At 45.0% G+C, this 25074-nt stretch overlaps 1 protein-coding gene across 3 annotated transcripts in view; it reads right to left on the bottom strand.

The window, feature by feature from the left end:
- Positions 1-25074, bottom strand: part of PRRT1B (proline rich transmembrane protein 1B) — a 60696-nt gene that overhangs the window by 31495 nt on the left and 4127 nt on the right. For all 3 annotated transcript variants that reach the window (XM_063935573.1, XM_063935574.1, XM_063935572.1), the window contains exon 2: positions 4522-4850. In XM_063935573.1, the coding sequence (XP_063791643.1) occupies positions 4522-4850 (329 nt within the window). The remainder of the gene's footprint in view (positions 1-4521; positions 4851-25074) is intronic.

Genomic DNA, 25074 nt, shown 5'->3' on the forward strand with positions numbered 1-25074 from the left:
TTACCAGGTTTGGAAGTGCAGGCCTGCTTGTTGTACGCCTGACCTTTTGCTTTACCTGAAGGACGAAAGGGGCGAAAGGAAGTACCTTTAGCCTTCGACACAGAAGGAGCGGTACTTGGCAGACAGGCAGTTTTGGCTGTAGCCAAGTCAGCCACTATCTTATTTAAGTCCTCCCCAAACAGAATATCTCCCTTGAAAGGAAGTACCTCCAAGGTTTTTCTAGAGTCCAGATCCACAGGCCAGGATCTCAGTCACAATATCCGGCGAGCCAGGACTGATGTAGTAGAGGCCTTGGCTGCTAGGATACCGGCATCAGAAGCCGCCTCTTTAATATAGTGAGAAGCTGTGACAATATATGACCAGCATTGTCTAGCATGGTCAGAAGAGATTTCAGCTTCTAACTCTAGGGCCCATGCTTCAATAGCCTCTGCAGCCCATGTTGCTGCAATAGTGGGCCTTTTTACACCCTCACGGGTGCTGCACATCGCTTTCAGACAACCCTCCACACGTTTATCCGTAGGCTCTTTTAGAGACGAGACGGTAGTGACAGGTAGAGCTGAGGAAACCACCATCCTAGCCACATGTGAATCTACTGGAGGAGGCGTTTCCCATTTTTTAGACAGCTCTGGCGCGAGGGGATAGCAAGCCAGCATCTTCTTTTAAGGCACAAACTTCTTTCCCGGGTTTCTCCAGGGTTCCTGACGTATATCCACTAGGTGGTCAGAGTGAGGTAAAACTTGTTTAACCACCTTCTGATGCTTGAACCTATCTGGTTTCTTAGGAGGGGCGGATGGCTCGGGATCATCCGTAATCTGTAAAATTAACTTAATAGCCTCCAAACGATCAGGAACATCCACATGTGAACTACCCTCCCCATCAGCAGTATCTGTGTCAGAATCTGTGGGGTCAGTGTAAGCGCGATCTTCATCAGACGAGGTGTCAGTGACAGCAGTGGATTGTGAGGAGATAAGAGCTCGCTTAGAGGACCCCTTGGTCTTAGGCGAGCGAGGGTCAGACTTTTTAGTAGTCAAGGACTGGTTCAACTTCTTCAATTGAGCAGACAAATTATCCACCCACGGCGGGTTAGCTGCGGGGACCACATATGGTTGCACCGGCATAGGAGGTCCCATAGGGAGTGTTAGTTTAGTAACTAGCGTGTGTAGAAGTGTGGACAAAGTAGCCCACAGTGGGTCATTATGTAACCCTGTTGCCACAGTCCCACTGGGGGGCAAGGAGCCCCCAGAACCAGAGCCCACAGCTGCTATAGTCTCCTCATAGGGGTCTGTGGCTTCAGCACCACCGGCAGTGTGTTCAGCCCCAGAACCGTTACCTTCAGAAGCAGACATGATATAACTTGCAGTATCAGGTAACACAGTACAATTGGCAGCAGCACAATACCTCTTACCCAAACCCCTGCGCAGTGTAGTCAGCACAAGCAGAGATACAGGAGAGATATGGTGACTAAAATCACAGAGAACTGGTACTGTGGGCTACTAGTAAAACGGTTTTAAAGGGAAAACCTGACCTGCACCCATGCCCTGGTGATCTAGTGGGATCGCCTGTACTGCCACAGTGTCCACCGCCAGCCCGCGCGGCCCGCCTCCCACTGACCGCGCCGGATCGCGATAAAGTACACGGGACCCACTCACCACCTCCCGAAGCGCGGCCACGCGATCCCGGAGAGCCCCCGTCGTGTGTGCCTGACTTTAGAAGAAAACCGGAGCCTCCTGCTGTATTTACCCAGCAACTAGGGCTCGGGAGCGTACAGCGCCGCTGGGGAGAGATGGAGCAGCAGCAGTGAATGTCACTAGACATGTACACACTGCTGCAGCCCTTGAAGTCTTCACTTTTCTTCTCAAAAAGCTCTTCAGAGCAGAGCGTGAACCGTGTGGGGTCCAGAGGACCGAGTTTGAGAACCACTGTTCTAAAGGATCTTCTTCAGCAAGGGCCGTTCATCTATCCAGACTTACCACAGCTACATTTGATGGCTTGGAAGTTAAGAGGGAGATTCCAGCTAGAAAACTTCTTCCCTCCTGGGTTATTTCCACCATGGTTATCATCGTATCTGGAAATAGAATGTTTCCTGGTGTGAAAGTAGATATCTGACTCGCCGTTTGGCCTTTATGATGCCCCCAAGATTGCAATCAATTTCTCGTTGGCTCAGGTTGACCATTCAACAAGCTTATACTTTGGCGGCTCTGCCTTTGCCGACGTCTATTCAGGTCAACTCGACGAAATCTGTGGGCTCTTCCAGGGTGGCTGCTCGGGGGTGTCTCGGCCTTACAGTTGTGCCAAGCTGCTACTTGGTCTGGTTCGAACACTTTTTGTTAAAGTTCGGTTTGACACCTTGGCCAAGGATGACCTTCAGTTTGGTCAGGCGGTGTTACAGGGGTCTCAGCACTCTTCCACCCGTTTGGGAGCTTTGGGACTTCCCCATGGTACTAAAGTACAGATCCCCAGTATCCACTAGGACGTAAAAGAGAAAATAGGAATTTAATACCTACCGGTAATTCCTTTTCTCGTAGTCCGTAGTGGATACTGGGCGCCCGCCTCAGTACTTCAATTCCTGCTTACCTGAGTAAGCTTTTGGGTTGGCCCACCGTTGCGGTCCCATTTTGTTGTTGGGATAGCTTTGCTATCCTGGTTAGGTTGGTGTTGCTAGCCACTGTTTTAGTTAGCGCCCTCCTTTCGGTTATGGTTGTGTGTTGGCTTAGTGCCTCACCTCTGTTGTACCTGTTTTCTTCTCTCGTGGTATATCCGTCTCCTCGGGCACAGTTTCCTAGACTGCGTCTGGTAGGATGGTCATAGAGGGGAGGAGCCAGCACACACATACAAACTAAAGGTTTTAAAGTGCCAGCCTCCAGTGGACCTGATCTATACCCATGGTAATAAAGTTCAGATCCCCAGTATACACTACGGACTACGAGAAAAGGAATTACCGGTAGGTATTAAATTCCTATTTTGGGGGGAAAATTGTGGTGTAAATAGTGTACTCATTCTATCAAATAAAGGAAACATTCCCCTGGTATAGATTATCTTCCAATAAATGCACCCTGGTAATTCCAGGGGAGGACTAGGGATAGGCTGCGGGAAGGGAGGGTAGGGTTAGGGGGGAATAGTGCAGAATCTCTGCTTTGGAATTTCGGTGTTGGTCATATGACCGCTGGCATCCCATTCATCGTATGTATCCCCCTGAAATGGACCTTAACCTGATATCACTAAACCTAAACTAGTTCTCTTTCAAACATGAAAAGAGGACTTAAAATATTCTCCTGTATGTCGCTCAAAATGTTATTCCTGGACAATAAATGGACGTTTCCGTGTGATGGTCGGCCCAGCAGATGGATTTCTGCATATTGCAGACTTCCATTAATGCTGTCTCCGAGTCAGTGACCGCACTGGATCAGGGGTCATTAATAATACATTGCCTTTCTAGAACAAGAAACTCCCAACAAGTGACTTCCTAATATCTGGTTTCCTTGCCATTCCCCATGGGAAGCTTATGTTTAACCCATCATGTACCTGAAGGGCACAGAGACTCAAGCAACTGAAACCAGGAAAAAAAAAAAATCACAAAATCAGTGAGCATGCCAACAAGCCTCCGCAAAGGGTACAGCGGTTATAACCAGCTACATCTTAATTCAATGAGGCTCACTCCTAATCAGAATATGTAGTGCGTTGAAAAGGATGTTAACACAGGAGACTACGTCTTCACAACATTAATGCACAAGATCAAAAGAACTGCAGCAGTTTAAACGTTCAGACTTCACCAACACTATATTGAGAATAAGAACATCCAGCTGAATAACAGCCTAGGGTTGACCATCCACCTTCGATGGGTTAGCAACCATCAATGGTCATAGGCTAATGGTATACTATTGATGATGGAGTCAGATTCGTAAAACACAAACCATTGATGGCATCTGACCGATGGTGTAAAACCATTCACCATCAATGGCAGAACAGTGGATGATCACCACTATAACAGCCTTTAACAATATGGAGTCAACAAACAGCAACCCACCATAAGCCACGCAATCCTTTCTGAAAGATTCTTGTCCTCAGATATATAGATCTAGGCAGCTGTGCACACCCACTAAATATATGAATGGAGTAGCCCACATCACAATCCCCTGCTTTGTATTGGATGCAGTTGGGGAAGAGGGGGGGGTTATAATCCTCATAGGGAGATAAGGGAAAAGGTTGATGAGGGCCAATAATTATGTGATCAGGGAACATGTGAGGCTATACATACTGCATGTGGTGTATGTTTGAGTACTGCCTTATACATGGTCATCGCAGTGATGCTATTCTTGTCCATGTAAATGCTTAATATGAATATTCAAAACTCAACATTTGCTATTGCAAATAACAGGCTTGGTCCAAGTAAAGAGGTAAAATGGAGCTGCATCAATGCACTGTATTCCGAATGGGACGAAATGATGCTAAAACATCTGTGTTCTTGTGGGCGCCTAGATAGTATGGACATTTGGATGCTACAGAGTAAAGAGATGGACTTACTATGATATAGGGGTATGATCCTGGCGGCAGGTTCTGTTGAGCGTAGGCACTTTGCATTGGGGGTCCGGGCTGGTACATGACTGGCATAGGGCCAGAAAAGTTAGGCTGATAATTTGGGTACAGCAGGTGTGCAATCTTTGGGTCTGGAGGAGAATAAGGTGGAGGATCCCCAACAAATCCAGTGTTCTCTATGCCTTTTGGCTCTTCTGAAATATGCTTGGGCTGTTCAGGCGCTTGGACAATTCCTGCGCATGGAGTGTTAGCTCTGTGGCTCAATTCTGCTGTAGCTCCACTTCCTTCTCCTTCCTGTTGAATCCCAGCCTCCATTTCTGTTGGAACAATATGAAAACAATGTTCAGTGTGATGTACATGATTCCTCTGATCATACTGCGTCTGCATTCGCAGGGTCTGGAATGAAGCGCAGTATGCGATTTACGCATTCATCCCAATCTCCAAACTTCCGTCATGAGTCAGTGTATATCTCTCTTCTCACCAGTATTCGTGTAGCACAGGGATGGGGAATCTTCGGCCCTCCTGCTGTTGTTGAACTACACATCCTAGCATGCCCTGCAATAGTTTTAGCATGGCAAAATAGCAAAGCTGCAGCAAGGCATGCTGGTATGTGTAGTTCAACAACAGCTGGAGGGCCAAAGGTTCCCCACCCCTGGTGTAGCACCAAAAGGTCCCTGAATTTAAAGGACACCTGAAACCTAACATGTAAACTGCTCTATGCAAAAAAAAAATCCTAACAAGCTTGGAATTACCTTTTATAGCTTTAACTTGGCGCACTGGGTGGAGGCTTTATCATTGCAAACAGTGATATAGGGGGTCATTCCGAGTTGATAGTAGAACAGCTACGATAAGATACTCAGACATGCGGGGGAAAGCCCAGCATAGGGCTAGTCCGCCCCGCATGTCAGTGCTGCCCCCCCCGCACAAATACAAAAGCATCGCCTTTGTATTTGAGGAGTAACTCCCGGCCAGCGCAGCTCCTGCGGCTAGCCGGGAGTTAATTGTCGCTGCCGCTGGCCACAGCGGATGCGTGAGGCGTCACGCAGCCCCCCCAACAGTCCGGCCACGCCTGCGTTGGCCAGACTGCTCCCCCTAAATGGCGGCTTAACGCCTCCGTTCAGCCCCCTCCCGCCCAGCGACCGCCTCAGTCTCAGAGGCGATCGCTAGGCAACGAAAGCTGCACTGCGGCGCCGGTGCATGCGCAGTTCTGACCCAATCGCTGCGCTGCGACAAACTGCAGCGAGCGATCAGGTCGGAATGACCCCCATAGTACAAAGCTGTCCAGTCTGTATACAAAGCCATATTCAGTGACTAGCATACAAAACACAGCCCCACTGGGTGACCAGTATATAAACTACAGCCTAATCTGGTACCGGTGACCGTTATACAATGACATACTCATTGTGGTTACCAGTACACAAGCCAGAGACCATACAGTTTACCGATATACAATGACATCCTGGTGATAATGTCAAATATTACCTTTAAACATAAGCTATATACTATTACGGACTAAGTACGCTATTGGCGCACTGAGTACCGTAGAGGTACGCACTTAGCGTAACAGACGGTAGGCCGTGGGCGCGACGCACGAGCGACACGCACGCTCACGGATTCACGCTTCGTATCAAGCACGCTATAGGCGTACCGAGTACCGTACTGCTACGCTGTTGGCGTAGCGGACGCTGCGCCGTGAGAGTGAGACACGAGCGGCGCAGACGCTCACAGAATGATACGCAGTAGACCTTACACGGTAAGAATATGCTTATACTCTAAACCTTAGTAATCTAATACTACAATGATGTAACGCTTAAAACCCTTAACAATGTGTATGCTGTTTGAGCGATTGTGACGCTAAGAAAGCCCTTAGTAAGGAGTGAAAACACAAGACCTGGTTTGGATTTAAAAACCACAGTGGTTCTAACACCGCCGTGGATGGTTTAGAGAAAAGGGGAAAAACACAATACATGTTATACACTACAAACTAACATCAAAATATAACACAATAACAGAGAATAATATGAACAATAACAAACAAGAGTGAACAAATGGAAACAAATGGCGAACAGAATGGATAACAAAATGGCTACAGAGAAATATACATACGTGGGATGATTCGCAAGCGCGTCCTGAATCCAGCCCTCAGCATTCAGAGAGAAAGCCTTCAGAGAGAGAGTGACTGGCCAGGCAATGGTGGTTTTTATATACACAACATACATTCATAATACAATGGTCCCTATAATCTCATTGTTCATTGGACACAGGAATTTGTCTCCACATTATAGCAAAGGTCATAGGTGGATTTGAACAGGTGGGCTGTGTCTTTCCCCAACTGCTCAGGTGGGAGGTATCCTCAAGATTCCCGCCGCATGTGTAATAAACAGCAAATACAATTAATGTCCATAATCTACTTTTGCACATAACTATACGCAGGAGCGAGCGATCCTTTCCTAACCAACACCGAAATGTTACCCTTAAAATACCCTACAGCTGGATACTAGACACCACCTTTCAACCTTTATCTGACCCTTCCTATCATGCAAAGAGGAATCTCTCTGTCCAGGAACCGTTTAAACTAAACATACTTCCTGACATTGTCTAGGGGAATGTTATCTACAATATGCACTATTTAGGTTAAATATGCTACGATCGAGTCGCACGCTACACGCTCACAAACTCCGCCGTAAATACACATCTCATGCGCACAAGACGCTGTAGCGTCCCCTACGCAACTTGCAGGTATGTGCACGTACGGGGGAGTGGGTGCACGAGCAGTGGGCATGTGCATTGGGGTTAGTACAAGGCATTCGCATTATGATATTTTTCGACTTTGACAGTCCACCCTTTGGCAGTCAACAATAACTGCCACTTATCTAAACAACTAAGCAGAAAAATATATAATACCGTGGAATACCTATATATGATTGGGAGTAGGGAGGAGAGGAGAAGGTGGGAAATGTATGACCTAGTGGGATAGTAAAAGCATGTATGTATGAAATTCATGTCTGAGGGGTCATGTATCATCGTGCCGTACATGTTCTAAAATAAGCTTCGAGGTATTGCGAAGTATACATTGAATCCTTCTTATCCCGTATTAAGGGTCTGTAAGTGGGCTAACAAACTCTACTGAGCTCTTTTCGGCTTTTAGTTCCAACAAATGGGGTGCACATTAGTTGATGATACATGAAGCGGGAAAATATGTGAGTGCTAATATATGTGCCTATATTACCTGTCGACTATGTGTGTCACTACCTGAAGATCGTAGAGATGAAGATAAGAAACATGCGTTATAAATGCATTCATATGATAATGTATGTGGTCGTCCTTGGGCGTCTGTTGAAGTCTTGTTGACGTCTTGTCCGGATTGCTGTATCTTTGCTGTAAGTGGTAAGCAAAGTTTTTCAAGTGTCCATAGAAAGTTAAAGTCTCTAAAAGTTCATCAAATGTCTGTGAAAAAGTTCATCAATGGTCTGTATAAAGGGTCATCAAAATCTTCTTCCGAGTGGATGTCTTTTTACCTTGGAGAGAAACAGGTGAAAGAAACGGACCGTGGAATCACGTCTTATCACAGCATGGTCTCGATTGATGGGTCATAAATTAAACCAGTTGTTGTAACAATGCCCTCACTCCTCAAACTCATCAATTTGGTACTTCGCTTGCAATGCATTAAAATCCGAACACATCTGAATATCAAACCAATCATTATGACAACTCCTAGGATACATAAGAGAAATTTCCCTACAGTAACGATAACATTTTGAGCCCATTCTCCTAAACCTGAGAACCAATTGCGTGGGTTCAACCATGAAACCCAGCCGGTCAGTTCATTACCCACAGCAGCAAGGGTAAGGTTGTGTCTCCTTCGGAATTCCCACTTCAATTGCAAGATATCGTCCATCTTTTGATCCATGACCTCTGTTGGGTCCTCGGTGCTGTTTGTGATATAAGTACAGCACTTCACACCATACTGAGTTGCTAGGGTGACACAATACCTGCCTGTCACCGCTGTGATGTAATTGAGAACCATCCTGTGCTGGATCAGTTCCGTTTTGTAAGCTTGCAATTCTCTCCCAGTATACCTGAAGGTGTCATCATACATCTCGGTGATATTGTCTATCAGGTTCGCTAGCGCAGTTATATACCTAAAATTTATAACTCCTCTGGCGGTACGGGTGATATCTAGCGCGAGTAGGAATTGAATCCCGGTGGATTCGTGGATCAAATCAGAGGCTGTATGCTCTGTCCTATAAGGTGTCTCTTTACTATGTGTTCGTAGTGAGTGTAAGGAGCTTGAGCATTGCGGTGAACGTCTTTCATCTTTTCATGGGTAATGGTCATTACTTCCGGTAACACTCTTCCAATGTAACACAATCCCTCTGAGTTTGGGGCAAGCCACTTATACGCTCTCCTCCCACATATGAAACATGTATCATCGGGGAGGACATATGGGACAGAATATGACATCACCATATTACAAACCTTCCAGGTGAAAAATCCTATCCCTAACTCTCTCATTTGTCTAGTACACGTATCAGGCTGTATGATATGCGCACAGTATCCTGGCGATACTTCTCCAACCCGCATGGTCCTACTTCCTAGAGTATACCTGTACTGAAAATATCTCCCACCGTTGGCTATTTGGCATATAAGTTCTGAGTCTACGGGCATTCTATCGGCTCTATGTGAAAATGCCATGGTTTGGTTGTTCCATGTCACTTCCCAATTTCCCGGCTTTCGGGAATTGGAAATGTTAAAACATATTAAGGACCTATCCACATGATATTGGTGGAGCTTCAAACTAGGAGGCCTAGAAATATTAAATTTCTTGTCCACCGGTCTCCCACCCCTTAATTCAAGTACCTCATCTATTGTTAAAGCGTATGGCACTAGTCCTGACTTTCTATGACCTTGAGGTACTTGTGAGCACATCCAACATTCCGTTTGGTTTAAAACCTTACCCACTAATGAGTGATAGTCACTCAATGGATGTCGGTCCATGTTGATATTAAGGCTGGACTGACAACTCTGGATGCACCCGTCCTCAACTATGTTTTCACAATTCCTACAGATACAATTCTCTTCAGCTAACAATCCTTCACAATGTCTCTTAGTGTCATGGCTACCAGATCGTTTTCTGATACTCGCCTTTGCTCGGTGATTGTGTTGCTCTCGGAATTTTACGAATCTATCCTGGTCATCAGAACCCATTCCAGATCCTTTCTCGACCTCTCTGGTACTCTCACCGAAACAGACTGCTCTGGTCAACATGCAAAGGAAATAGAAAAGCAATACCCAAAGGTATTACCTATACCCAGGCGCTAGATGAGTGGTTCCCCACAGCAGCTGTAAGAAAAGGGTTGGTCAGACCCCTAAACAATATGTAAAACAGAAAAATGCAGCGCTTAAATGGTCACATAAGCAAAAACAAAAACAAATAACGTATAAAATGCTTATTTAATAAAACTTATTTAAAAGGTGATCTGTATTAATGAAATATATCTAGTAAAACTTTCACAAAATTTTCAATCATGATAGGTGTTTTTCATATATCAAAATGTCCTTGTAGAAGGTCGGTATTAAGGAACCTGTTCCTATAATAGTCCCCTTGCAAAGAAGGACCCTTTGTCCTATCCGTGAGTTTATAGTTACCACCAGCGTCCCTTGAGGTAATTAAGCGAAGCTGCGTCCGCAAAGTGGCTGCTCCTCAGAGGGTGGTAGATGTGGCTCCTCCACGGTAGTTGTAGGTTCTTTTAAGGGTCCAATTTGTTGAGAGGCAATTGCGGGGGCTTGGTCCAGGTCCAATCCTTCCAAGGTTTAGGTAAACACGCTATCAGGCAAGTCCCACGGTGGGACTTGCCTGATAGCGTGTTTACCTAAACCTTGGAAGGATTGGACCTGGACCAAGCCCCCGCAATTGCCTCTCAACAAATTGGACCCTTAAAAGAACCTACAACTACCGTGGAGGAGCCACATCTACCACCCTCTGAGGAGCAGCCACTTTGCGGACGCAGCTTCGCTTAATTACCTCAAGGGACGCTGGTGGTAACTATAAACTCACGGATAGGACAAAGGGTCCTTCTTTGCAAGGGGACTATTATAGGAACAGGTTCCTTAATACCGACCTTCTACAAGGACATTTTGATATATGAAAAACACCTATCATGATTGAAAATTTTGTGAAAGTTTTACTAGATATATTTCATTAATACAGATCACCTTTTAAATAAGTTTTATTAAATAAGCATTTTATACGTTATTTGTTTTTGTTTTTGCTTATGTGACCATTTAAGCGCTGCATTTTTCTGTTTTACATATTGCTCTGGTCAACAACAGGGTCAACAGGAAAACACGGAATGCGGTCTCTTGGGGCAAGTCCATCTTGCAGGAGGAGAAAGAAAGGGTTGTAATGGGGGTAAAGAAAATAATTGAAGGGAAAGAAAATTGTTACGATAATTGTCCTCTAGTCTTGTTGTTCTTCTTGCTCAGATGTCGTCTCAACAGTGCTGTCTCTCAGTCTTCCCAAAACGAACACTCCAGTGATACGATATTCTTTCTGAATCAGCGACCTTTCTGTAAGGAGCATAAATCTTGCATTACCATTTGTTTAACTGTTGTGTGACATACCATCCGTAGAACATGAAAGAACAAAAAGAGAGAGAACAATAAAAAAAAAAACATTGTCAGATTTCCGTTTACCATCAGGCTGTCACACCAACATGTCCATCGGTATCTCTGCACAGTCTCCCCCACCAGTATTTCCACTCTCCACCCTCTGTGCGTGGCCAGGCACAATGATGCTGGTAAGATATACTGGGGTTGGGTAGACCTCTGAAAAGACCAAGTAGACATGTGACGTTTGAGCTGTAGTTCTGCTGGTGAACGTCAGAGATGAAGAGGAAACCTTTAAAGATAAATCACAGAGTTTACCTGGCCGCCCTTGTGTCTACAAGGAATGACCTACCAATTACATCGACTGTAACCTCAGGCTTACTATCAAGGCTAACAATCAACTTCACTGGCTGCAAATTACAGGTGCGGCCCAAAATTTTTCCTATATAATCCCTGATTACAATTACGTGCGTCATACTGTGTGTCATGTTCAGGGCTAGGGGGTCGATATACCTTATGTGGGTCTCTAAATCTGCAACTCCGTGCATAATGTCCTTCCCTCTGGCAGTTATAACATTTTACCACATACGACTTACCAACAGCGGTCTGGGGTTTAGGCTGATGTGGCTTCGTTGTCAGGACTTTTATACTTATTGTCATTTGCTTACCCCCCTGTGACTCCCTGTGTTTACTGATGTTCCGATCGTGCTTAACAGCGGACTTTCTTAATGCAGCCACCGAGATACCTCTCCAGTTAGGTTGAGTGGTCTGTACCCTTGTTCTCAACACTTCTTTTAAACCTTCCATTAATACGGACACCGCTACCTCTCTATGATGTACACTTTCGTCAATGTCCGCGATCCCAGTAGATCTAGCCATTACCTACAGTGCTCGATTAAAATAATCAGAAGCAGTTTCACCTTCTTTTTGTCTAATGGAGAAAAAAAATTTCCTCTTGACAACAGTTGGGAAATATACTCCTAACTGCAGATTGATCTGTTTTACATTGTCCTGATTGTATTCCTCAGTGAGAGGTACTTCTGCGTCTAACTTACAATCAGTGATGAATTTCGCAGGGTCAATATTGGAGGGTAGACATACCCTCAGCAATGTCCGCCAATCTTTATTATGGGGTTCGTGGCGTTTTCTAGTTCTTTAATAAACCTTTGGCATGCGGCTAGATCTTTCCTGGGATCAGGAAATTCAGACATAATTGTCCTTAATTCTGTCCGGGACCAGGGGCAATGCATTGCAATGTTCCTGACGGGAGTGACTCCCAGAGTGTCAGTCTGTCCATTTGGGACTGCAATCACCCTGACAGGATTAAGTTCAACTACATCATCTTGTGTTGACTCTACAATGTGAGGTGCAATTGTCTGTGCATAACATACAATACCGTACTTACCTGTGGACACGACCTCACCTGACCCTCCGTTAGGGGGCTTTACTACTGCCTTTACCGATTGGGCCGTGCCCACCTGGGTGTCTCGTATGGTGGCTGCTGGAGAAAGTGCCGACATCGTGCTGGGCTCACTTTCTTGCTTGTAATCCTGAGGGAAGTTTAACATGGGGTGCAACTTGCACGGGTTAGAATTTGTACATTTATCAGTTTTACTCCTATCGTCATTAACGCATTTATTACGTTTACTCTTATTGTCATTAATACATTTATTAAGTGCACTATTATCATCATATCCCAGTTTGTCATTCTCTGTAGCCATTGTTTCTCCAGTCGCCATCAGTTTCCTGCTAGTGTTGGAACCAGCTATGTAAGCTAATTCCCTCTGTATATCACTCTCTTGTTGCCATAAATGTAAACAGTTTGTGTGTCTGATCCTCTGTTTTTGGGATTTTATGAGACAGATCCTAAGCCTTAGATTATGCAATACCTCTGAGTCAAAACTACCTATCCCAGGAAATGGTGCTTTATCCCCCACAGTCATTCGTGTCCATTCATCACAAAAGGTCTCAGTGTGGGGACCATACTTCCCCCACATTACTAACCGAGCAGACCCCCGGGGTCTGCAAATCTCTGCAGTCTGAACCCTGACTGCTAAACGTCCCTGTGTTGTGCACTTGGCTTCCATTGTGGACCTTTTTAACACAGAAAAACTTCCTAAAATGCACCAAACACAGAAGTCTACGGTGGAAATCCTTAAAGCTCTTCCACTGAACTTCTTCTGCTCCGGGTATCCCCGGTCCGCCTTCTAGCAGACACGTGTAGCCGTTGCAGGCCCTACTTCTAGGGATTTTCCTGAGAGACCAGCGAAAATTCCCTACCTTTATTTTACACAAATCACGCTTGCATGTGCTCCCTACAACACGTATGAGGGCAATTTACGCATGAATATGCGACCTCATATCACGTTGCGTCACGGGTTTACACCTACAACCGTGCGGTCCAATCGTACCACTTATAGACACTTGTTGTCTATAAATGGTAGGATCATTGGAGTCTCCCTACTGTGCTCCACAACAGCCGGAGCGTAATACCACGAAAACTTTTATCACACTCCGTCGCACGTGTTCACCAAAACCGTGCTCGCACGTTTTCACCTAGACCGTGCTTCACCAAGATCACCAAGCTTCACTAAGACCACCAAGCGGGATTCAATACACTCATACCTTTTTCAGCCCACACTATCATTCTATAGTTTTCTGATCAGAAAAATAATTTCCTGTAAACTGATAGCTCTCCCCAGAGGTAATACAGAAAAAAAGGTGTTTTTAAACTAAATATTGGATACTGATCAATTTGTGCTATTATCGCGTGGCTACCGTATCGCCTAAACTAAAACAATGCTATCGTGTGATTTGTATTTAGTGGGCGTATCCGTACGCACGTTGCGTAATATACGCCACGTGTGTAGGCCTTTGCGTTGCGTACGCAATCTCGCACGTGGTCCGAGACACGTATACAAAGGCCGGATGCGTCCGCAACAATGCAAATAACACGCTTCTATAAATGTAAACGATATTCAACTATAATCGCTTACCCACACCACACAGAATCTCCTGTATAAACCTTTATAACTGGGCCAGGCTGCGTGTGTGTTTTACATGTACTCCCTTAAATATTACTTTATATTTTAACTAAATAGCAACAAATTTCTCAGCACGGGTCAAAATGTATCTAATAATCAATGCTAATGGCAAACAAGAGGGTAGATATGCGAAAATACACAAATGAAAATACAGGTGTGTGCGTGTGCAGTTTGCACCAAACAGAAATTTAACAGATTTAAAAGACAATAGCTTAACGTTCTTACCTTTCGGATCCGGATCCCACCAGCATCCCTACAAACCAAGCGGAGCAGACGCTTATCTAATCAGCACTACTGTATCCCCGACCACCAAACGGCTAACAGGGGATACTACCTTCCCGCCCTTTGCTGATGGATAAAAGTCTGCCTTGTCCTGCTAGGTTACGGATATGAGGAGGACCGGACGAGCCCTCAATTGATAATGTCAAATATTACCTTTAAACATAAGCTATATACTATTACGGACTAAGTACGCTATTGGCGCACTGAGTACCGTAGAGGTACACACTTAGCGTAACAGACGCTAGGCCGTGGGCGTGACGCACGAGCGACACGCATGCTCACGGATTCACGCTTCGTATCAAGCATGCTATAGGCGTACCGAGTACCGTACTGCTACGCTGTTGGCGTAGCGGACGCTGCGCCGTGAGAGTGAGACACGAGCAGCGCAGACGCTCACAGAATGATACGCAGTAGACCTTACACAGTAAGAATATGCTTATACTCTAAACCATGGGTCTTCAACCTGTGGCCCTCCAGCTGCTGTGAAACTACACATCCCTGCATGCCCTGCCACAGTTTTGCTATTAATGTATGCTAAAACTGAGGCAGGGCATGCTGGGATGTGTAGTTCCACAGCAGCTGGAGGGCCACAGGTTGAAGACCCATGCTCTAAACCTTAGTAATCAAATACTACAATGATGTAACGCTTAAAACCCTTAACAATGTGTATGCTGTTTGAGCGATTGTGACGCTAAGAAAGCCCTTAGTAAGGAGTGAAAACACAAAACCTGGTTTGGATTTAAAAACCACAGTGGTTCTAACACCGCTGTGGATGGTTTAGAGAAAAGGTGAATAACACAATACAAGTTATACACTACAAACTAACATCAAAATCTAACACAATAACAGAGAATAATATGAACAACAAACAAGAGTGAACAAATGGCGAACAGAATGGATAACAAAATGGCTACAGAGAAATATACATACGTGGGGATGATTCGCAAGCGCGTCCTGGATCCAGCCCTCAGCATTCAGAGAGAAAGCCTTCAGAGAGAGAGAGTGACTGGCCAGGCAATGGTGGTCTTTATATACACAACATACATTCATAATACAATGGTCCCTATAATCTCATTGTTCATTGGACACAGGAATGTGTCTCCACATTATAGCAAAGGTCATAGGTGGATTTGAACAGGTGGGCTGTGTCTTTCCCCAACTGCTCAGGTGGGAGGTATCCTCAAGATTCCCACCGCATGTGTAATAAACAGCAAATACAATTAATGTCCATAATCTACTTTTGCACATAACTATACGCAGGAGCGAGCGATCCTTTCCTAACCAACACCGAAATGTTACCCTTAAAATACCCTACAGCTGGATACTAGACACCACCTTTCAACCTTTATCTGACCCTTCCTATCATGCAAAGAGGAATCTCTCTGTCCAGGAACCGTTTAAACTAAACATACTTGCTGACATTGTCTAGGGGAATGTTATCTACAATATGCACTATTTAGGTTAAATATGCTACGATCGAGTCGCACGCTACACGCTCACAAACTCCGCCGTAAATACACATCTCATGCGCACGAGACGCTGTAGCGTCCCCTACGCAACTTGCGGGTATGTGCACGTACGGGGGAGTGGGTGTACGAGCAGCGGGCATGTGCATTGGGGTTAGTACAAGGCATTCGCATCATGATATTTTTCGACTTTGACACTGGTTACAAATACACAATGCAGAGCCTGTACCAGTGACTATTATACAATGACATCCTCATACTGGTTACTCATTGCAGAGCCCGTACCAGTGACCATTATACAATGACATACTCATACTGGTTACCAATACACAATACAGAGCCCGTATCAGTGACCATTATACAATAACATACTCATACTGGTTACTCATTGCAGAGCCCGTGCTGTGACCATTATACAATGACATACTGGTTACTGGTGACCAATACACAATGCAGAACCCATACCAGTGACCATTATACAATGACATACTGGTTTACTGGTGACCAGTATATAATGCAAAGCTTTTCTTGTTTACCAAATTCATATTCTGCCACCACTTACTACTGCTTACAGATGCTAATAACACACACACACACACACACACACACACACACCACTTTAGTGACTTTCACAAGAACAAAAAAATAAAAAATGAGTCACATACCGTTTAAAGCATTCGGCAGACTGAAATATTGGTGGTCATTCCGAGTTGTTCGCTCGTTGCCGATTTTCACTATATTGCGATTAGTCGCTTAATGCGCAAGATTCGCAGAGCGCATGCGCAAGGTTCGCAGAGCGCATGCGTTTAGTTATTTTACACATAAGTTCGGTATTTTACTAACTGCATAACGAGGAATTTTCATCGTTCTGGTGATCGTACTGTGATTGACAGGAAGTGGGTGTTTCTGGGCGGAAACTGGCCGTTTTCTGGGAGTGTGTGAAAAAACGCTGGCGTTTCTGGGAAAAACGCGGGAGTGTCTGAAGAAACGGGGGAGTGTCTGGGTGAATGCTGGGTGTGTTTGTGACGTCAAACCAGGAACGAAACTGACTGAACTGATCGCAGTGGCAGAGTAAGTCTCGAGCTAATCAGAAACTGCTAGGAATTTTCTATTCGCAATTCTGCTAATCTTTCGTTTGCAATCCTGCTAAGCTAAGATACACTCCCAGAGGGTGGCGGCTTAGCGTGTGCAATGCTGCTAAAAGCAGCTAGCGAGCGAACAACTCGGAATGAGGGCCCTTGTCACTGGAAAAGATAAAGGGGGAAGGGAGGGGGAGATTGGGTGTCAATTGGGCCAGCCAACCAAGCCAAGTGGCAACAAAGCCATTAAGTTTTCCCTGGATTGATAGCAGCAGATCATCCATACACATATACAGTACACATATCTATCCTACCAAACCGTTCTGTAATGGAAGAGGGTCTGTTTCTAGCGCAAGGGTATTGGCAGAGATGTTCAAATGCTTTAGGAGCGACTTCCTATAAGTAGAGATGGAAAATGTTCATCAGCCACATTGTAAGCGGACTGTAGGGAGGCCAGTATAGAATGTCAGGCCAATTTGATTGTAAGGAAGCAAGTTAGCCAACCAGATCTGTTGTTTAGGTCTTAAACTGAAAATATACAGATAAGGCTGATTGCTTACAGAACGTGTATTGACTCTTTCTATCTATATAGCATTACATAGATAATCTCCTTTTATCTCCATCATAATTCCCTGATAATGGCAGAAGAACTGTCACTATCACAATTACCCCCATGTCCCTCGCACTGCAGGAGGCAGGTTCTTGCTCTCCTTAGCTGCAAGGAAAATCCTGACACAGTGTGTACAATATAAACATTAGCCAGCTGGTTATACGAGACGTTAATTCATGTTTACAGTAAGGATTTAAAATATATGCCAAGGGCAGCAGCAGACTGCAGGAGCGAGCAAGCCCTTACACAGTGCTAATCCCATTGCTTTCCTGCGTTTGCAGAGATTTTATTCCCACAAAACATTATCATATCACATTCTAGATGTCACCCTTTGCATTCTACCCCTGTAATCCCTATTTAAAAGTGCCACTCTAGGGATTTACCCACGTTAATAAATTGTTCAGAGTTTATAAGCAGTGAAAAAAGAGTGGAGAAGTTGCCCATGGCAACCAATCAGCTGCTCCGTACAATAGTATAGTATGCAAATTATAAGTGTTACTTCAATGTTGATTGGGTGCCATGGGCAACTTCTCCACTGGCTCATTTCTCCACACTTCTCACTGCTTCATGAATAAACCCCTTCTACTTTGCGAACATTACAATCGGCCACATTTCATTATAGTGGTTGTCAATGTCAATAGGGGTATTCGGACTCTAGGTCGACACCCATTGGTCGACAGTGAATAGGTTAACACCGGAAATAGGACGACACGACCATTAAGTCGACATGGAAAAAGGTCGACATGAGTTCACTTTTTCCCCCCCCTTTTTCATACTTTACGATCCACGTGGACTACAATTGGGAACGGTAACTTGTGCCGAGCGCAGCGAGCTGCGAGGGGACACGGTGCACTTTATGAAGAAAACATCACCCAAAAATAAAAAACTTGTGTCACCCTTTTTGCATGTCGACCTAGTTCATGTGTCGACCAATAGGTGTCGACCTAGATACTGTCAACCCTGAGTCCCATACCCATGAATAGGGCATATATTTCCCAGGTTCAACGCAAATTCATGGTGCCAGATGAAACTGATCATTGCCCAAAATCCCATAGCTCCGTGGCTACATTTATACATAATTACTGGGATTGTGGCGTCACCAAGAAGTTCTGGAATAAGTTCATAATATTCATTAATTCCATATTCTATTTGCAGCTCAAACTGGACCCGACAGCTCTATCGAACGCTCACTTTGTGAATTGGGATTTGGGAAGCAATGGGGGTAGACCGCTACTTTCTCACCGTTTTAGTAACTGTGGCAAAAAGAGTTCTTGTACAACGTTGGACAGCAGGAAGCTCACCCTCCCTATCTACAGCTACTCAGATGTTACTGAAAGGAATGTATTACTATAGACACTTCACTCTGCCAGCTACTGAGAAAGGAGTGGTCAGATTCTACGGAAAATGGGATGTTGATATTTATACGTTGGATTCTGACACCCAAGACCTGATCTTTCAGCTAATTTAACCCACTGAGTGGTATTTACATAGACAGCTGTTAATGTCACCTTAACGGATGATGATGGATCTCTGCTCAATATGAGTCTCTTATTTTTATGCTCATATTCTGCACAGATGCTATGTCACATCACCCCCCATTCCCCACCCTCTCTGCAGGTGTCTTCCCCTCGATGTCTGATGGTAGAATAGTATACTATCTTCTGGGCACTTGTGTCTATTCACCGGTAGCCCTTGTCCAGGGGCAAACACAGGATTTCTAGAGGGGGGTTTCCAAATATCATCCACAATCTTTCACTCCGTGGAACATTGGAGCAAGTGCAGGAGTCTGAGAAAGTGGCAGAAGTACCTAGTACAGATGGTCTATAGTATAGGCTGTATAATACAAACTTAAGAAATATAAATAACAAGTGGTCAGGAAAAGGTTAAACATCCCATAATAAATAACAACACAAATCTAATAGAACCAGTAGGAGACAGAACTGCACTTTCTAAGCAAACATTCTCCTACCTCACGGCAAGGCATCTGTTTCTCCTTCCTGGTAGCTGCTCTCTGGTCTAGTGCACTGATTGAGGGCTCAGATCCACACATACAGATACACAAACTTGACAAAAGAAGCTACTACCACCAGGCAGGTGCAGCAGCTCTGCTCTGTCCCTTACACTGCATGTTGTGGCAGAAGCTCTAGCAATAGTATTATATGCTGTTGCTATTGTGGTACTACTTTGAGCATCTGTCCAAGCAGAGGGGGGTTTCCGGGCAACCAGAAACCCCCCTTGCGTTTGCCTATGCTTGTCTGATGTTTTACCTATCAATGGCTAATATTGTACTTCTCATATTCTCGCTAGTCTTAGATTTTTTTGCTCTCTGCCTGTGTAATAATAATTACATGTTTGATTTCCGTCAATGACCATTACTGACCCCTAGAGTGGTTACTGATAGTTCCATGTAGAAAACCAGACAAGCGGTGGTAAGTAGGGTACCCCTTTCCCTACCCTACCCTCCTTATTAGGTGCCTAACCCTACCCCCCCCCCACACACACCCACCCACCCACCCACACACTCCCCGGGGGGGGCACCTAAGATGAACTCACCCTGCCTGCACCCTAAACCTAAGCATCCCCCTGCATCCTAACCCCAAACTTCCCACACACCCTAAACCCGACTCTCCTCCCCCCCACCCCCACAACCCCACAATCCTAAATCCCCCAGGGGCCACCTAAACCTAGCTCCCCCAACTATCCCCAGCATCAGGGCCATCTTTTCGTATGGGCTCAATGGGCACTTGCCCAAGGGCCCCAGAAGTCTAAGGGCCCTAGGCTGATAGCTGGGGGTCCCCTCTTTCCAGCGGTACCAGATTTTTTAAAATCGGCCCTGGGGAACCGGAGATATCCGACTTCAAAACAGTGTACCCCATCCAAGACTGTTAATTGCTCTTCCCAGCCAGATATCTCAGGTTCTGTCTGACTTAGAGGTTTTTTTGGAGGGTATAGTCTAAAACCTGGGATTCTCCCCTTTTAGTGGACACTGGCAGCTTGTCACTACTATACCCAGAACCGGAGATATAAGCCTTCAAGCAGCTGATCCCTGCTCCAGCTCCACACATCTGGTTTGCAGTTTTATATTTTTGCCGGTGGCTTGCTCTGGCTCCTGAACTCTGATCCCCAAGTCCCCAGAACCTCTTGAAAGGTCGGACTCTCTAGTTTTTTTATCGCCTTCAAAGCTAAGAAATCTATTTCCTGGAACTGGAGATATCTGCAGTCAACCAAGCTGCCCTCCCACCGGAAAATGATGAATATTAAGGCCACTCCACTATCCACCTCTCCACTGCGTATTACACCTCCCCTACCACCCTGGAAGTTATGTACTGGGGCCCCTTCATTCATCCCAATGCCTCTTCTACAGTTTAGTGTTCTCCCTCCCACCCCATCTTACACCATCTGTGCAGTAAAGGAGTAATTAGCATAAATTACTGCTCCAGGTCCTACATGCTGAGTGGCAGATAGAACACCCCCTACCACCCACGGGACATCAATGCTGCTGCTGATAACACCCCCCACCCCTACCGCTGGAGGATGGGTAGGGGGCCCAGGAGGATGGGTAGGGGGCCTATACTGCTGTTAAGACGGCCCTGCCCAGCGTAGTACATACCCATCTGGTTGTCTCAATGATCGGGTTCCTGTCTCGATGATCGGGTTCCTGACGGTCGGGATTCCGGTGTCTGTGTCCTGGCCCGTGTCTGCATTTTGTCACGTGTAGGGATTCCGGCACTGGTATGCTGTGTGCCGGGAACCCGACCGACGCATCCCGGCTGGATCATAATCCAATGCCATTGGTGTAATAGCTACGCCTACGGTGGTCATTATTTTGTTTGATGATATTTGCTGATTTTAAATTGTACCGGCATTGAAAATGCTCAATAAAAGTATGTTACAAAAAAGTTGCAACTCTATACTGTGGGCCAGTTGTGTTTCCAGATTATGGAGGTCAGATTAGCGTAAAATCATGGAGATTAACATTTTCTTGACACATTTAAGAGTATAAATAATCTTATTTTGTTTATTTAAAGGTTATCTTTCGTGTCCAGTGAACTTTGGCCATTGAATAATATGTTGATGTCTAGTTCCTTGTTACCTTTTAAAGAGCAACAATAAAAACAATAAAACAAACACACACACACACACACAAAAAAAATGCTATTCCAGAGGTTCCCAAAAGCGGTCCTCAAGGCACCCCAACGGTCCTGGTTTTAAATTTATCCATGCTTGGCCACAGGTGACTTAATTAGCACCTTAGTCAATTTGATTTAACCATCTGTGCTGAGCCATGGATATACCTAAATCCTGGACTGTTGGCGTGCCTTAAGGACCGCGTTTGGGAACCTCTGTGCTATTCAACTGTCCTGCCAATAGGGCGCAAGTGCCACCGGGGCAGACATTTCTGCTCTCCACCTCCTGAGGCGAATAGCAGAAATCTGCGAAAAGCATCCCGTTTGGGCACTCAAATGCGCTTCTGAGTCACGGTCAGGACTTTAGTCAGGTTTAGCCCATTTACCCTTCTAAACCCGATGCTTTTGGGGGGCATCATTAAAGTGATAAAGTGGCGATAGATAAAGTATCAGTCAACTAGCTCCTGTATATTTCTGTATGTCAGGCTTTTCAGAAATACACCAGTGCCTTGTCCCCATTCATTCCATCTCTGCAGTACACTAACTGCCATCCAGTGATGCTGCCTTGGCTAAACGTCATGCTATACCTCTGGTGCTGCCCACGTCGTACCACATCTATACACTTTCAGTTCCCAACCCGCCCCTGCTAAATCATTCATGATAGCACAAAAATGTGTACAATGTGGAAACAAAAAGGCGATTTTCTCTTGCACATAACTGCCTATTCCTCTGCCATGTGCACCCACATTCTGATTTTTTAGGAAGTTACTCAGCAAAATGATCACGTGGAAAAACTGGGAACGTGTGTGCAATGCAGATGGCATGACCGGGTACCCTCGGAGCTGGAGAATACGTGACTACATTACATGCCACACTGATACACCATTTTTTGCTTTGGAAGACGAGCGTGGCCTGGTAGTATGCCCCATCATCTCAGGCTGTCTGTCTCACACAAACGTGCTGTCTGTACTGGTGAAGGAGTGCATGCCCAGCTGGGGATATTCAAGATGTAAAAGCTGAAAACATCTCATGAAAGTCATATAACTTACACGCATCCTTCAGTAATGCCACTTTCACACAGGAGCCGGGGCTTCAATCCGGCTTTTACCCGGATTTTGGAGCACAGGTTGGTTCCCGGTCCCAGCCTAGTACCCCATTTCAGACCAAAGATGAAATTGTCTTGTCAAGTATTTGGACCCAGTGATCTGCATGAAAGGGTCAACCCGGGCTGCAATTGCTAAAACTTCAACCCTGGTCGTGACAGGTGTCCCCGGAATTGTGACCCAGGTTGACCCTTTGACATAGAAGGAGGACACGGGTTGTCCCTGCAAATTACCGGGCCCTCTACTCTATCTAAGAGGAGTTTAAATAGTTTTTTTCTTTAAACATTACTGATTCCTTCTTTATGTCCGAAATGAATCCTGATTGTGAGGAGACAACAGGACTGTCCATATGTGTGATTTAGTATTTGTACTACATTTATTTTGGGTATATATAAATGCCTGTACTCACATCAAGATGGGGGGGGGGAAAACAAATCTTATTAAATATTTGAGAGAATTCTCAATTATCAAACTCGTCCCCTCCACACATTAAATAACATTTCAATAATATGTACCACACATAAACACATTTGTGGAGTGGTGCATAAGTGCTCCCAGCTACTCCAATCCGACAGCACACAATTCCATCACATCCTGACACGTAAATATTGGCCTGTCAGATAAAACGGGAACATTGCACAGAAATACCTCATACGTCACTGAATGGCCCGAGCAGCATGTCATTTTTACTTTTTTCACATTTTATACTGCTATTTCTTTTCTTTTTTTTATAAGTTAAAAGGGTCTGAACATCACACTGTCATCTGCTGGTGTGGGACGCACAACGCTCTGAGGTGGGCAGGGATAGAACAACCAGCAGCCAGTTGGATATTTGGACTGTGAGAGTAAGCCATGGACAGGGTCGGACTGGCCCACAGGGGTACCAGGGAAACCACCGGTAGGCCCCACTGCCTGAGGACCCAATCCTTCCTCTAGGGATCAGGTTCAAGACTGTGCACTTGTATTGTACATGGTAGATATGTTGTATTACACTGCACTAAACTATTGTGAATTTCAAGCCTCAGTGGAGGCTGGCCATACCCCCTTGATAGGATGTCCACACCCCTAAGTATGGGCCCCTGTCACTGCATTCCCCCGGTGGGCCCATCATGCCCCAGTCCGACACTGGCCATGGACTATGATTTTAAACCATCAATAGGAAATCACTGATGGTTGGGTGGTGTGTATGCGCAAAATAGGACAGTGCATATGCAGACATCTGCCATCAGACCTCCAAGTGCCATTGGTCACAGACCAATGATGGTCTACGGCCGGGTGGTTTTCTGGTTGCCGGCGGCCGTGCTCCACCCTCTACGGTCATCCCTCAGTGCTGGATTAACAGCAAGATGGATAGGGCAGGAAACACTCACTTGATATAGAGAACACAAAGGAAGGTTCTCATTTTTTATTTGGCCCGATCTAAGTACATTATATAATTTGAGTAAAGTCGCAGTGTTTTCTTTAACGTTGTATAATAGAGATTAGAAATACATTGTATAGCCTAAACCTGCACACATCTGCATACCCTCCAACATTTTACACATGAAAAGCAGTACAAATTAGGGAAAGGGGCATGGCCACAGGTAAAGGGGGTGTGGTCACATCCTTTTCCTATACTTTCAATGGAAGTTTTCAAAGCCAAAAATCAGTAGAGAGCATTAAAAAAAAAAAAAAAGTACAGTTGGAGGGTATGCATCTGTTGTTGGGTTTACAGATTTTGGCAGTTACCCAACACAACTTTCTGGGTTGTGATATGTAAAGTCAACATTAAAGAATGTCAGTATGGATAGACTGCCACATTTCAGATGTTGACAATGCGATTTTATATAGACTTCATTTAACCCTAACCCCAATAAAATCATCTGTCTACATTCACAGTGTTGACTTTTAGACCATGTCAACATTCTGAATGTAGACTTAATGAGTACATAGCTTCTGGGTAACATTTGTAAATGTGTTTGATTTTATATGTATAATACCATTTGATAAATAGGCCCCTATGTGATAGAGAATCACCACTTCTCTTAACCCTATAAAACCTAATACATAAAACAGGCAGAAAATAATATATAAATACTAATTAAATTAGGCGCGGTAAATTTTCGCAGGAAAAAAAAAATTCCCCTGCGAGTTTTGCCTGATGTTCATTATCAGGCAATTCAATTACCTTACCAAAATGTTTGCGTGTAAAAACACACAGGATATGGGCTAATTTACAGGA

This window comes from Pseudophryne corroboree, chromosome 8, assembly GCF_028390025.1.
Source record: "Pseudophryne corroboree isolate aPseCor3 chromosome 8, aPseCor3.hap2, whole genome shotgun sequence".
NCBI lineage: Eukaryota > Metazoa > Chordata > Amphibia > Anura > Myobatrachidae > Pseudophryne > Pseudophryne corroboree.